Source organism: Prinia subflava, chromosome 7 (genome assembly GCF_021018805.1).
Source record: "Prinia subflava isolate CZ2003 ecotype Zambia chromosome 7, Cam_Psub_1.2, whole genome shotgun sequence".
Taxonomy (NCBI): Eukaryota; Metazoa; Chordata; class Aves; order Passeriformes; family Cisticolidae; genus Prinia; species Prinia subflava.
Genome location: NC_086253.1, coordinates 9,029,768 through 9,044,634, shown reverse-complemented (window position 1 = coordinate 9,044,634; position 14,867 = coordinate 9,029,768). Strand labels below are relative to the sequence as shown.

The 14,867-nt window shown below is 39.2% G+C and overlaps 1 protein-coding gene across 5 annotated transcripts in view; it reads right to left on the bottom strand.

The window, feature by feature from the left end:
• The window catches only part of MSANTD1 (Myb/SANT DNA binding domain containing 1), a 55,658-nt gene that overhangs the window by 6,560 nt on the left and 34,231 nt on the right, over positions 1-14,867 (bottom strand). For 3 of the 5 annotated variants that reach the window (XM_063401539.1, XM_063401538.1, XM_063401537.1), the window contains 2 exons: positions 13,681-13,945; positions 3,653-3,937 (listed from right to left, as the gene is read on the bottom strand). In XM_063401539.1, the coding sequence (XP_063257609.1) occupies positions 3,653-3,937; positions 13,681-13,934 (539 nt within the window). In that variant the 5' untranslated portion in view covers positions 13,935-13,945. Of the gene's footprint in view, positions 1-3,652; positions 3,938-13,680; positions 13,946-14,368; positions 14,462-14,867 lie in introns of all 5 variants that reach the window. The other 2 variants (XM_063401541.1, XM_063401542.1) reach the window with 1 other exon arrangement.

Genomic DNA, 14,867 nt, shown 5'->3' with positions numbered 1-14,867 from the left:
AAACAAAGAAGTGGAGGACAGCAGAGAGAGACAGGGGCTCCAGAGTGCAGAAGAGCCCTGCTGAGGGAAGGATGTCACAGAACCCTCTCCATAACAGAATCACCCAATTCAAATGGTATCTAACAAGAAATCAGACTAGATAACACTGAGGTTCTATTATGGTCTTTTAATCCATGAAAGTAACTCTTTCACCCCATCTTTTCAATACAATAGAAATGGCAGAACACACGAAGTCTGAACTACATTCACAGCCTGTATAATTATGTTCTGTCATTATTTTACTATGAAAACAAAGACCATAAATTATTCTGCAGGGTGAAAAAATACTGTTTTCAATTAGATAAAAAGTCATTTATAGTGGTGTCAAGAATTTGGATTTTGAAAGTTTAAGCTGCAGTACAAGACTTCACCACATTGTATTATATTTTATGACCATAATAGAATAATTTATTATTTTCAGATGTTTTGTTCTATATAACAGCATTAGAGCAGTGTTAGAACAATACTAAGCAAATATCAGGCGCCTCTTTAAAGGGATTCCAAATGTTTTCCTCATTTACACACTTGAAACAAAATTAATTTTATCTCATATTAATTGTATTGTCACTAACCAGCAAAATTTGGGTTTTGTAAGAAAGTCTTAAATTCAAAGTTTTTCAAACAGAATGCAAAGCAAACCAGTTTCAACTATTTTTAGCTTGACAATATGTATGTACTGATTGAAGTATAAAACTTGACATTTTTCACTATCATGAAAGTTAAACATTCAATTCAATTTTTTTAAGCTATATTTTATATAGCCAAGTAGCCTCCTGCTACGTTCAAAGATACTGTGGAAAACACAAAGTTGACACTCTAAAGCTGCGTTGCAGAGTTTAGAGGAACAACAGGAAAGTTTTCAGAAGTTTAAAAGTTATTTAGAAAGAACTACTGTTTGAAAGGTTTTTTCCCCTATCAATTGTTGCCATAACATTAGGATTTTTATTACGGAAGAAAAAAAATCCTGTAATGTAAGTTGTAAAATATACAAATAGCTGCAAAACACCTCTGTATTTTACATATAGACATGAGTGTATATTTTTCAAAATGTGTTTCAAAGTAATTGTTTTGTATAGCCATAAAGTAGAAAAAATAGGGATATTGAGGACCTAAAACATTCTTTTGATTTCAGTTCCCAGAATTGTCTTTGCATCCTTTTTTGAATCTGTTTTTTGAATTATCTACTGTTCAGAGGCAAGGGCATTGATAAAATAGCCAAGATGGACCCAAATTTTTAATGCTAATTCTTTTCTCTCTTGTTGGCTAATTCAAAGTGTTTTTCAAATGGGATGACACACTAATTGCTTAAGCTGAAAATTGCTTCCTCAGTTCATAATTTTCCATTAGTAATTCTAAAAGAATTAACTTCCTTTTCTAGGCATGGCAGCTCTAAGTGATTTTAACCCATGTGGTATCATTAGCAAGCACTGTATTTTCTTCTGGCCAAGAAAGGGTTCCCTTCTCTGCTCTCATTCATCAGCCTAAATTAAACAGGTCAAAGCTGGACTAGCTTTTCAAACCCCCTGTGACTATTGGAATAACACTTTTTCTCCTTCCAGACACTTGCCCCATTATCACAAGTGGTTTCTAATTTTGAATCCGATCATGATGCTCACCTGTAATATTACACTGATCTCTCATGTGGTATCTACTGCTCAACTTATTTTTTTTAAAAACAAGGGAACTGTATTTTAACTCGTGACTGTCTTACTGTTAAATTATATGCACCATATTCTATTGCACAAAATTCTTTCACAGTGGAGTTGCCAGAGCATGGCTGAATTCCTGAGTTGTGGAGGTGCTGAGGGCTGCTCTGCCCTTCCCTGCAGCTCCCAGACCCTCCTGAGCCATCCAGTGCAGCCACTCCCTGCAGGCAGCAGCAGCAGTGCAAGGGCTGGGTGGCATCACCTGCCCCAGACTTGCAGCCAGCTGAAAGCTGTGCCACTGGGGGCTTGATTCCAATGAGCTGCAGTTTCTAAATTTAGCCAGGTAAAGTAAAATACTTCTTACTAGAACAGATTAGGTTGTTTCCTTGGATGAAGTTAAAAAAATAAATAAACTGGTGAACTTGAAGCTAGCTAAAATGTATCATAGCCTAAGTTTTCCAGAGCTTATAATTTAGTGGCTAATTTAAGTCCACTTTAGCTGTAAATGAAAGCATCTACATGAGAGGGAAGGTCCACCTGCAAACTGTGGGCTCAGCAGAAGTGGGTTTGGGGTTGATTAACTTCATCTCTGTGAGGGCTGTCTATGCTCTGTAATGAAACCTGGTGTGGTGACCTCTGTCCTCTCTTATGGGACAAAATCTGTGTGTCCTGGAGTTGTCCCTAAGCTGAAAAAACTTAACATCCAGCATTTTTAAAAAGCCTGATGTTATCAAGTAGTCAAGTGAATGAATTCCACAACATTGTGGAAATGTGACCTTCTAATTAAATATTAAATAATGTATTGTAAATCCAGTTGGGAATAAAGTTATTGCATCTGAAATGTGGCTGTGGAGTTTGCAAATCCAAAAGTCAAACGAGTTTGTGTATCAGGAATATCAACTACTTACAATGAGCTAGGATGAAAAGAAATGTTTGCTTGTGAAACAAAAAGGTTGCTATAGTTCAACAGTTATGCAGCCTAATAAATATTTGTTGCCAAAAAAAAGAAAAAGTTTTTAAAAATAATCAGCTATTCAAGGACTATTTGCTTGAATGATTGAATGAATTTACCTTAGTTTTATTCATCCAAGAGTGGGTCTGGAAACAATAATTCAAACTTGCTCGGTTGGTTCTTCTTCCAGCTCAACATCTTTACAGTTGCATGACTGACAGGTAATTTTACTGTTACAGTTAAAGCCTCACAGACTCATGATAAGGATCTCTAGGATCAACTTTTTTCCTGCCAGAAAACTGTAATCAACTCTTATTTCACACCACTCTGGATGAAAAATGAGACCAGTAAAGTCTAAAATTTGTATCAAGAGTACAACCCTGCCTTTTGTTAAAATGCTGCCTTCCAGGGAACTCCAATCACATCCAAAAAAAAAAAAAAAAAAGTAATCACATGTTTGCATCTCAAACTAGCATTTACTTTGAAAAAAATTACATTCTCAATTGTATTTAAAATGTTGTAATGTACTTTCAAACTGCATGAGCAGCTTTTCAGTGTCCACAGAAATAATTATTTTGCATCTTTTCACCATTTTAATAATAACTGAAGCCAGAGAAATTTCATACCCATATCAAAAGCAAAACTAGAGCAAGCCAAAAATCATCTAAGCAGTATGTTATATCTCTGATTGCACTGCAGGACTCTCTTGAACATGCCTGTACTCCTTTTATGAACACTCTCCCTGATGTGAGCCGTGACATGCATGCTGAGTTTTGGCAATAATATACAACTTTTTGCCCAGTTCTCCTACTCCCTTCCAGTCTTTCATAGAGGAATAAAGAAAATGCCCTAATTCAGCAAAGTGGCTGAGATTGGGGAACAGATCTCATTTGTGATTTACAGAAAAAAAAAATACAAGAGCTGTTAGAGAGAAATGTGTGTGAGGGTGTTCTCTTTAGACAGCAAATTTGGTTCATTCTGCAAAATACTAAAAAGAGGGGGAAATAGATGCTACCTCAGCTTGTAAGAAAGCAAGCTTGATGAGCTCTCTGAATGTTCATCTTCAAAGCATTCTTCCCTTCCTTCATATGTAAACTGGTTATATGGCAGATACAGAGGTGTAGACTTAGCTGATGGAGACTGCGAGGCCTCTGTCTGGGATGTAGAAGGACCTGGCTGCTGATTTTCATGCATTTTCACATCGCTGTGGTCTGTCACTTTGGATAAGATCCTATCAATGGTTTTGTAGTAAGGCCAGTCAGGTGCCACAGTTTCACTGTCAGTCATGCATTTTAATTTCCTGTAAGAAAAGGCGCACAACATTAAAGTTTGTTTTCCTACAAAAAGTACTTTTCATACAGATATATCTCAAAAGATTTATTCTGGTCACATTTAGGAGTCAAACTCTCTGCTTCTAATGAGAACAAAATTAGACACTTTTCTTCTTTAACCTCCAGTGAAGCCTTTCAGGTTCTTTTCCTAGGTTTGATCTGTTATAAAAAGTTGCATGTAAACCCCCAATGAAATTCAATACAAATAAAGAGCATTACAACTTCTAATGGAAACAGGACTGTGTTGGTGGTTGAATAATTTTCTTCCCCTTAAAGAATACCCAACTAACCAATCTGACAGCAGTCCCTGACAACTGGAATAGGCAACACACCACAGCCTTTACTAAACTGAGGAAGCCCTGTGCTGCCATGCTTTGAAGAATGAATATTTATTTTCTATAATGAATACAAGTGGCTATAAATATAATGCATATCCTTTTTCTAATATTGCCTAAAAGCCCTGAAATGGCTTGGTAAATATCCTTGTAACAACCGTGAGATACAGATGTCTGTTCATTTGTTACAGAATAAGGATCAGGGTAGGCAAAAGTACAAATTTTCATTAATTTAATAAAAGAAAAAAGGAAAAGACAACTAGAACAGTTAATAATGCATTAGAAACAGCATGCACAAAAACATTACATTACAGTGGACTATCAACCATGACCCTGGCTTTCATGTGTATCTTATCATGAGATTTATTATTCAGTCCTCAGACAAGCTCCCTATCCCAGTAGTTACCCAGTGTTACTTTTCTTTTACTGAGAAATATAAAACTGAGGTATATAGTTGCAGTGTACATCTCAAAGAAATTCCAGAGCTCGACTAGAGTCCCAAACCTTCTTTTCATTTGCCTCTCCCAGTTTGGATCTTGTTACTCTAAATCAAAATGCAGGAAAAGAACACAACAGGAAAGGCAAGAGCAATGAGAAATGCCCATTTTCATAAACCAGATTTCATTCAAATTAACAAAAAGCTGAACCAAATCTGATTCTCACAGCTAGAGGTTTGCATTTGCAGGAAAAAAAAATGAAAAAGGATAAAAACTACTCCTGGACACCTGGCCCACCCTTTTTTTTTCTTGAAGCCTTCCAGGTTTTTCCTTCTCAGAATCCATCCTGCCCACACCAGTCCTACAAGGACTTAAATAACATGTAAACATTTAAAAAATGGTGCCAAACTTAAAAGTGAGAACTTGAGGTTCTTCCTTTTAAACCGCTGTCAGCCTAGAGTAAGGGGAAATCCACTAGTGAGAAAAGAAGGCAGTAAGATTTGCTTAGCTTTTAAAACCATTTAAGGATTCTTTTTTCCTTGTCCTTGCAAGGTCTGATGAGCTTTTCCAGCTGTTTAGAAATGCACATCATAGTCCTGCACAGCAAAGCCTCACAGCCATCCATACTTTTATGCCCTCTATGCATTCAAAATTTTAATTTCATACATATTTCACAACCTACTGCTGCAATTTCATAGTCAGAGAATATTGAGCACAGCCTACAAATACATCCATATCCATCCAGCACAGACAGAAAATAGCTAAACACAGGCCTGACAACAACCATAAATTAATATTGATTATTTTTAGTTCAATTGTGGAGGCTTATTTGCATGTAAAACATATCAATTATGCCACTATAAGGTAGTAGCCAAGCCTACATGCCACATTTGTTTGCCTGTGTTGAAACCCTCAATGTGTTCAGGCTGTGGGGTTTAAAGCTGAATTTCAATTATGCAGAGCATTCACCGTGGTCAGTCATCCCCATGGGTGAGGGGGCAAAAGCCGGGGTGACCACATCTCAGCCAGGCCACTGCCAAGCCCAGCAGCTGCATTAACACTTCATGGGACATGGTTTGAGCCTTTAGGGCTGCAAAGCATTGTGTCAGAAAGGGCAGGACAAGCTTAGAGCTGATACTCTGCTGCTGCTCTGGGAACAGGCTTTATTCATGTCAGCCACCAGCCCCAAGCCCCATCAGCAGAGCTGCTGCCCACCCCTGCCTGTTCCAGCGTTTGGCCATCCCAGGAGGAGGACTTTGCCTTTGTCCCTGTTGAATGTGATGGGGGCCCTGTCAGCCCATTTTCTGAGCCTGTCCAGGTCCCTCTGAGTCCAGTGCTGCCCTGGCAGGTGCAGAGTGCAGCCCCCAGCTTGGCATCACCTGCAAAACAGGGAACGTGCACTCCACCTTCACCTTTGGATGGTTGATACTAAACAGGGCATGACCCAGTACAAAACACCTGCAGTCCTCCACTGGGAGGGAGCCTCCAGGCAGAATACAAACCATGAGCAGCTACTCTGTGCCCAGAGATCCAGACAGCTTTCTAGGCAGCTGGTAGTCCTTCCATCTGCAGTATAACATCCCAGCTTGGCTACAAGGATGTTCTTGGACACTGTGTCAAAAGGGTTTGTACTGTCAAGCTAGGCAATACTTTGTTCTACACTCATCCACAGATGTAGTTTTTTAAAAAGAAAACAAGCAGGTCAGTCAGATGTGATTCAGTGCTGGTAAATCTATTCTGGCTATTCCCAGTCACCACCTTCTCCTTTACATGCCTGGAAATTGCTTCCGAAACTTCTTGCTCAATGATCTTCTAAGGAGTTGAAGGGAAGAACTCTTAATTCCTGTTCCTGCCTTTATGAAGATTCAACAGACTTCTTCTGGTCCCTAGAGACCTCCTTCAGCCTTCACAAACTTTCAGGGATGATTCCTGACTCAGTCCTTTTCTACTGCTGGTATTTCTGATAACTCTGCTGCAGGCACACCCAACTGAGACATTTGGGCAGAGAAGACTGAAATAAAGACACCAGGTATCCTCAGACTCATTATTTGCATCTGCTTTCATCAAATCACCCACCCCTGGGGTGATTTTTGGGACAACCCAGGTATAACTGCAGTCTCAGGGTGAAGAGATTGGGGGCAGTCCTACAGGAAAGGAGCTGGGGGTGCTGGTCAGTGAGAGGCTGGACATGAATTAGCAATGTGTTTGTAGCCCACAAACCAACCATTATCCTGGGCTGCAGCAAAGCAGCATGGCCAGCTGGCTGAGGGAGGGGATTCTGCCCCTCTGCTCTCCTGAGACCCCACCTGGAGGGCTACACAGATACTCAGAGGGCTGGAGCAGCTCTGCCACAGACAGGCTGAGAGAGTCGGGATTGTTCAGCCTGGAGAAGAGATGGGAAGATTCAGACTAGATAGAAGCAGGAAATGTTAAATAAGAGTGGTGAGCCACTGAAACAGGCTGCCCCAGGAAGCTGTGGATGCCTCATCCTGGCAGTGTTCAAGGCCAGCTTGGATGGGGCTTTGAGCAACCTGGTCTAGTGAAAGTGTCCCCGCCCACGGGAAGGGATTGGGAAGAGATGGTCTTTAAAGGTCCCTTCCAACCTGAATCATTCCATGATTCAATGAAAGTTTCCAGGAGTAGATATTTTGCCTGAGTAGGTTGGTACCTTTGGGTTGCTGTTTGAGCTCAGCTGTGTACCCAGACCCCCTATTTTACAGAACTATGACAGTTTTGAAGGAAGAGCTGTTGTTTATTGTCTACTCACAGAGCTGCAGAGTTGCACTTACATAAACACAGGTAATTCTCTGGCTCTGAATGTGTTGAATGGATACTAATTCTACTTCTGACTGCTTACCATAGCTCTGGGCTAAATAAAAGGATCACTACCAGGAGGTAGACAAGAGAACTGTGTTAGCTTAAAAGCAGCACCAGCAGCAATCATCTACCTGTATGGAGTCTGGCTCAAACACACAGAAAAAAGGATGAAACAGGGGAAGAGATGAGAAGATAAGGGGAAAGGGAGTGTCAGTCCTTTGGAAGAGAAGTAGAAATGCTGCAGGTGGAGGTAAATAGGGAGAACTATTCACTGCAATAGTGTTGATGGTTTAGCTTTCTGGTTAGAACAAACCAAATAGCTACCTTTGTAATACTAATATCAAGTTCCAGGATTTACTGACATTTAAATATTTTTCTACAACTGCCAGAAGTCCAGAAAACCTAAGAGTGCTTTGAGGTAAATGTAACCCTGGAAAAACTGGAGTCTAAAGCAGAGATTCATTTTCTGCCCTCAGTCATCAGTGTAACTCATCACAGCAATCTTAGGTGCTTCCAAGAGATAGAGTTGGGGGTTTGTTTGTTTTAGTGAAACATAAGGATGTTAAAAGAAACAGGGCAATAGGAAGGCTGAAAAGCAATAGTCAAAAAAAGAGAGATCAAGATGAGCCAAACATTAACACTTTGAAATTGGGCACATCACCGCCTGAGTGAGCAAGTCAGGCAGGAAAAATGAGGTAAGAAACAGAGGTAAGCGACAAAGTCAGCAGAGCTTGCAAAATAAATTCACACTGAGTTTATCTAGACCTGTTGCTGTTTCATGAGGGTCTATTAAAATCCAGCTGAGAGCAGAGGCAACTGAGAACTCTCTCCAAAAACTCAGGGATCAAAGTCAGATTTCCAGCAGACAAATACCCAAAGCATGCCAACCCAGTTAATTTGAAAGGTGATTGCTTGTCTTATTCCAGAGAAGTGAATAAATTAATGGACTTTGAGATCCCACTGCCAAAATGCTCCACTGAATAGACTGAGACAACTGTTGAGTCATTTGTTTTGCCACTGACCTTTTTTCAGACTTTATTCTCTGTGCCTATTAATCTACCTTTTAAAATAAAACTATCACAATATTATGTTCTAAAGAGGTGGGGTTTTTTTAAATCATCATTTTAGTCAGCAAAAAGCAAGCAGTCTATAACTTGCTTTATTTTTTTAGACTTTGCTCAAAGCAGTATTGCTTTTTTATTATTATTGCAGCGTTTGATATTACTACTTGCCTTAAGGAAAGGATACAAGATGCCTCTCCTGGGGTTTCTAGGAAAAGCTTTCAAAATAAATAATAAATAGCAACTGTTTATGAACCAATCAATGGTGAGGAAAAGAAGGATGATGAAAGTACAATACTAAGTTGTGCATCTGCCATAAATTATTGAAATTAAGAAGAAAGATAGTAAAATATTCAAATTCAACTTTTTGCAGTAATTTGGCTGCACTCATATTTTATTATTTGCCATAACAGAGGTCAAATTTTCCAGTTGCGTAATGTCATAGAGTATAGCAATGGATTACACAAGCAAAAATGTTTAATTGCTATCATGTACACATGAAAATAAAAAATTAGACTACTCTTTCATTCAAATCATGAGACTGATTCAAATTTACCAATCATTAACATTAATTGACTGCGATTCAAATCAAAGAGCAACAGCTGCATCCTGTTTTCGAGGCTTTGGGGAGGGTGATGTTTTTGAAAATAATGAATTTGCATTCACACAGTTCTTATTTTTAAATATCAGAAGGAATCAGTCAAAACTGTGGACCACTGCACAAGCTGTGCAAACCCTGCTTGCTTTTGAAAAGCCAGAGTGTATTGTGTCAGTGGCAATATTGTAACAGCAGCCACAGAGCACTGTGGCAGTGAGATCAGCACATCAGCAGTGACAGGACAGTGCTTTCTTTTAGAAGGAATAATTACAGGTTCACATGAGCTGATAGCCCCGAGTAGGCTGCACAACACAAAGAACATACTCTAAACTCAAGAGCTGGCATGCTAATCTCAGGAAAACTTGTGATGACCAGCACATCTGAAAGCTTAACTCTGAATTCCTGCAAGCTTGACTCAACCCTTCCTTCTTCCAGGATGGATAAATGGGGAGGTTCATGCAGCTCACCACACAGGTATCTTTGAAGTGGAACATTAAAAACCTGGTGGCTGATCTATCCACAGCAGATATTTCAGATTTCACAGCAATCCCTAAAAGCAGAACTTTACTCAAATACACCTGCAGAAAGAATTTTCCTTCCACCTTTGGTGCTGTGCAGAATTTTCCACCCAGTCAATTTCCACGGTGGATGAAATGGTCCCTTAATATCCTGAAACTCCAGTAAGAATTACTTCAGGTCATGGTATATTTTTCCCTGATTTGTTTCCTCCAAATGCACCTGGACTACAGAAATGCAGAGGAATACAGGAACCACTGCCAGCTCAGTCCACCATCTCACTCTCTTCTGACAAAGGTCAGTGCTGAATACTTCAAAAATAAGTTTGAGACAGCTTTTGAGGGCACATTCACCCATAAAAAGGCATGATTATTTTTCCTTCAACAACCAGTAATATCCCGAAACCCGCTGTCTTCCATAACTCTACCTAACTGGAAGACAAACAACATCTGTTTTTTAATTTAATAAATCTAATCTTTAGTAAAAATAGTAATAATAGTAAAACAACCCGCTGCTCTCTTGGTGTCAATGAATTTCAGTGGCAATGAGTTCCACGTGCTTATTATGCAGCGTAATACAGATTTATATGGCTTTAACTAGTTTTACATTTCTTGTCTTGCAATTCTTATAAATAATTTCTTGTGTTATGGTAAAAAAAAATCTGCTTTACATTCTGAAAAATAGTGCACATTTTTATGCACCTCTAGAACTCCTTTAGCATCCACAAACTTTTCTACTTCTCTTAATAAAGAAAGCTTTCCACATCTCAGCCTAACTGCTCTCTAAACATATTTTCATTCTCTTGTCACCTTGCTGAAATATAGGGCAGGCAGAAATAAACACAGGAATTCAAGGAGGAAATAATGAGATAGATTTCTGTTTGGCATTTTAACACCTGAATAATGTTTTCACCTCAGATGTGGAGGAAGGGGATATGATCACCCTAAAATCGCTCATGTGAGAGATGCTCATGCACACTGAGCTGCACCTGAAGTAACTACCTGGCAGCACAAGATCCCACAAGGGATCCAAACACACCCAGACCCAGGGTGAATGCCTGGGGTGGGAGCCCCTCCTGAGCCCCCAGCCATGCAGGCTGCACTGGCTGCAGCAACTGCAATAATTATTGGCCTTAACACTCCTTCCCTACTGACACACGTTTGTGTGACTTGGACACCTTCTACTCACAATGAATGGCTTGCACTAGGCAGAATAAAGAAAACAATATTTACTGAACTGCCTCTTAGAAAGCCACAGGATCCTCAAACTGGAGAGCACTGTTATAAACATGTCCACTGCTTTCTATTTCAGAACTTTGCATGTTGCATATCATCAATATCTGTTTCAACAGATGTCTCAGGATAAGACATGCCAGTGACAGCACTTTTAAAACTGAACTTGGTTAAAAAGACAAATACAACATTCAAGTACTGCTTTTTCCTTTTATGGAAAAAATACACATATATATATATTCATCCACATATGTAAGTGTAGTAATTTGTAGGACTGGGGTTTTATGTTCCTTTATGGAATTGTGACACATAGGTAAATAATGTAATCTGATTCAATATTTTAATGCAGTTTATTTCTGATGGTTAAAGGAAGAGGAGAGGCCACTCCACCTCTTTAGCACTGTCCAGAGTTGCCTAAAGAAGTACAGGTTCCTAAAGCGGGGGAAGAAATAAGCTCCTAGGTGGAGAACACTCCACTCACTCCTGCTGCTGGTGCTATGTTCTCCCATGTCACACTCACTAACCCAATGTAATCATTGCAAAGTATTATCTCAAAATAGAGCATTTTCCCTCTCTTGGGATCTTCTTTTCCAGTTTGTGCCACAGTTCAGCAACGATGCTCAGAAATACAGTGATGTAAAGCAGCTTCCTCAAGTGTCCTGCAGGCACCCAAACATTAAAACTCGGCTGCCTGGCAGCAAAGCCAGCAGTCAGTGGCCACTCACATCATTTACAGTTTGACCACAACCTTCTCTCACATACCACCAAAAAGTACCTGGAAAACTAGAAACTGTAACAGCTTCTGCTTGTCCCTGCCCTGTTCTCCATACCACCTCACCTTGACAGCAAAGCACACAGGCATGTGAACAAACAATTAGAAGATGCATTTTATATTCCAGAGCACAAAAAGAAACAGCTCTGTGACAGCACAAGGCAGTTTTTAACTCTCCTAAATTAGCATCTCAATCAATAAGCAGGGAGCTGCCATGCACTGCAAAACAGAAAGGCAGATTGACAACATGCAACAGAAGCAATCTTAGAAGTTCACAGAAATAGAAGGATATTTCTTAGAAGTGCAGTTTCTCACACACACACAGCGCACGTATGCGAGTGATCTTATTTCTTCCCTTCCCCCAGTGCAACTTTAAAGTAAAAACATTAATTAGGAAAAAAAATGAGACTCTCTGATTGATGACAACACTGTAAATTTAGAACAAAGGCTGACAGAAATAACCTATTCCACTTGGCAATTACAGCACTTAACTATCGTGCAGTGTTGCTGCTACAGACACCTGTAAAATCTCAGTGCCGCGAGATGCAATTCCCAGCAGGGAGGACTGCAGATTTAGCAGACTAAGCAAAAGCCTGGTAGCCAGCAACTCCCGACTCCTAAATCTGCATCCGAGTGTGAATTGCTGGGTGATGCTGGACAAAATTTATCTTACTTCCAGCTTTTTCATCTACAGTCTGGGTGAAGAAAACCGCAGGGATGACAGCAGGGTTGGTAAAACATTTTGGAGACGTTAGCATTTACCACAAAACATCAGGTTTAATATTATGACAAATAATGTTAAACATTATGCCTGTGGATCATAGAAATGTAGAAGGACATTCAAAGTTAAGGGGTTTACAAGATTTTTCCTAGTTTTCCATTTGATGAGCAGTCTCTGCATTAAATACAGTAAGGGTGCCTTACAGAAAAGCGAGCGGTTTTAACATGGTTGCCTGCTGTAATAACCTTTTTTATTATTAATATGAGCTTTGAGGAGAGATTAAATAAAAGAGTCACATATTTGATTTTCTTGCATTACAAGCACCTAGCTCAAATCACCACTCGGGATTTCCAGTATGAGGCAGTTTGTGCTTCACAGAGATAAGAATTAAAAAAAAAAGAAAAAAGAAAAGAAAAAAAGAAAAGAAAAAAGAAAATGGAAATATTTCTGTTAAGTTCTAATTATTTTTCTCCCTGCAAACAACAAATCCACAAATGCCTCACATTTTCTGAAGGCAACTTCCCTTTCTGCCTGCTTGCCTGTTCTTTATCATCCCCTCATAGACACCTCCGCCCTCCCCCCGGCTCCTTTGGAGCAGTATTGACGGTGCACATTGATTCTCTCTGCAGATATAATAGTTCTTTCACTGCTGCTGCTTATAATTATAGCAATGTGTGTCATTCAGTAATAAGACATTCAATTATTCTTGGCCCCGTGAAGTGTAACCCTTCAACTCACAAGACCAAAATTGAGGAGCATCAGTCCCCCCAAACATTAATCTGTTCTAGTTTTCTTTTTTCCTTTTTTTTTTTTTTTTTTAACTTTGCCTTGCAATTCCGATCCTCAGTGGCCACTTGAAACTGCAGGAGTTTCACTGCAAGGAATTGGCTGCCAAGCTAACACAATCAGTCCCCTCAGCAAAGAGCAAAAAAAAAAAAATATAAATCTCTTTCCCCCATTAAATACATTTCAATCCCTCTGCATCATAACAATGCCAGCTAATTTTAAAGAAACAAAGTTGTCCCAGAGTTTGACATGAAATGGGGGGGACAAATTAACAATGACGTAACAGCACTGGCAAGAGAGAATTTTAAAAGCGATATGAACAATCTTTAATCTTTTATCGACAGATTTCCTCTAGGAGACTTCTTTCTGAAAGGCAAAAATCACTGCGCCGTCCCTGCTAAAATCTCTTAAAATAAAAAGAATTAACTGAAGCTTACCTGTACTGGAATGTCATATTTGTAATTTTTATCTTTATTTCCTCTCCGTGGCGAATTTCTCCAGTCATTTCAAAGAGTTTGTTAGCCATTTTCTCATAAACTTTGGCATTCCTTTTAGTTTGTTTCAGCTCATCAAAAAATTCTTCCCAAACCAGCATTAAACCTCTCATTTCTGCATCAGTCCAGTTTCTGGCCCTCCTGTGTTTCTCAGTCTGAGAAGAGACAATGTAACTGGGAATTTCTGCTGCAGCCATTGCTGACTGACCTAAAAGGGTTTTAAAAGAGGACACTTAATATAGATTGAGTTTTTAGTTGAGGTTTTTTGTAGTGCAAGACATGCATATGTGGATAAAGAATTTGAATGACAACAGAACATATGAAACCTTTTTGCAACAGCTTGAAGCTTGAGTGCACAAAATGGGGCCTACATCTGACAGGCAGGAATTTAGTTAAAAGCTTTTAAACAGAGAAACGTCATTTTGATGTCACGTTTCCATAGCAACAGAGCAACTGCATAAGCTACAACAACAAAAACCTTTTAACTGAAAGCCAAAGAATCAGGACAAAGTTGACAGGCCATCAATATTAAAGCTTTTAAACACTTTAGGTTTAACAAAAAAAAAAAAGATCTATGCAGCCTTTGAGAAGCTACTTTTAAGTTTCTACTTCTTTTTTAGCTTTCCCTTACCTTTTAGGCAGACAATCTGCTAGCAGGGGGTCATGGTCGCCTGAACGAGCTTTTAAGTTGTGCCTTGACAGACTCTCTAGGAGGTTGCAAGGACTGAGGCCATGTACACAAAAAAAAAAAAAAAAAAAAAAGCTTTTTTTTTTGCAAAGATATTCTGCAAAAAGAATCAGCCAGCTTTATGAAAACTATACATCTCTAAGCTAATAAATGTTTAAGCAGGCAGGCTCATTAAAAAGGAGCCTGCATCTGGGCTTTAGAACATGCAAAAAATAGTATATAAGTGTTTATATAGAGAGAAATATATACAAAATTTCAATATAAAGCCACTTTTTTTTTTCTCCGAGATGTTTTGCTGCTGATAAGCACACACTGCAGTCCTGTCAGTATGAATTTGCCTTTGTAGGTATGTATTACTGTATGTGTATTTTGTATTCCTAGTAATTTAGATGCTATTTATGCAGCCTGTGTTCTGCCTTAGGACTGCAGCAAAAGCATTTCA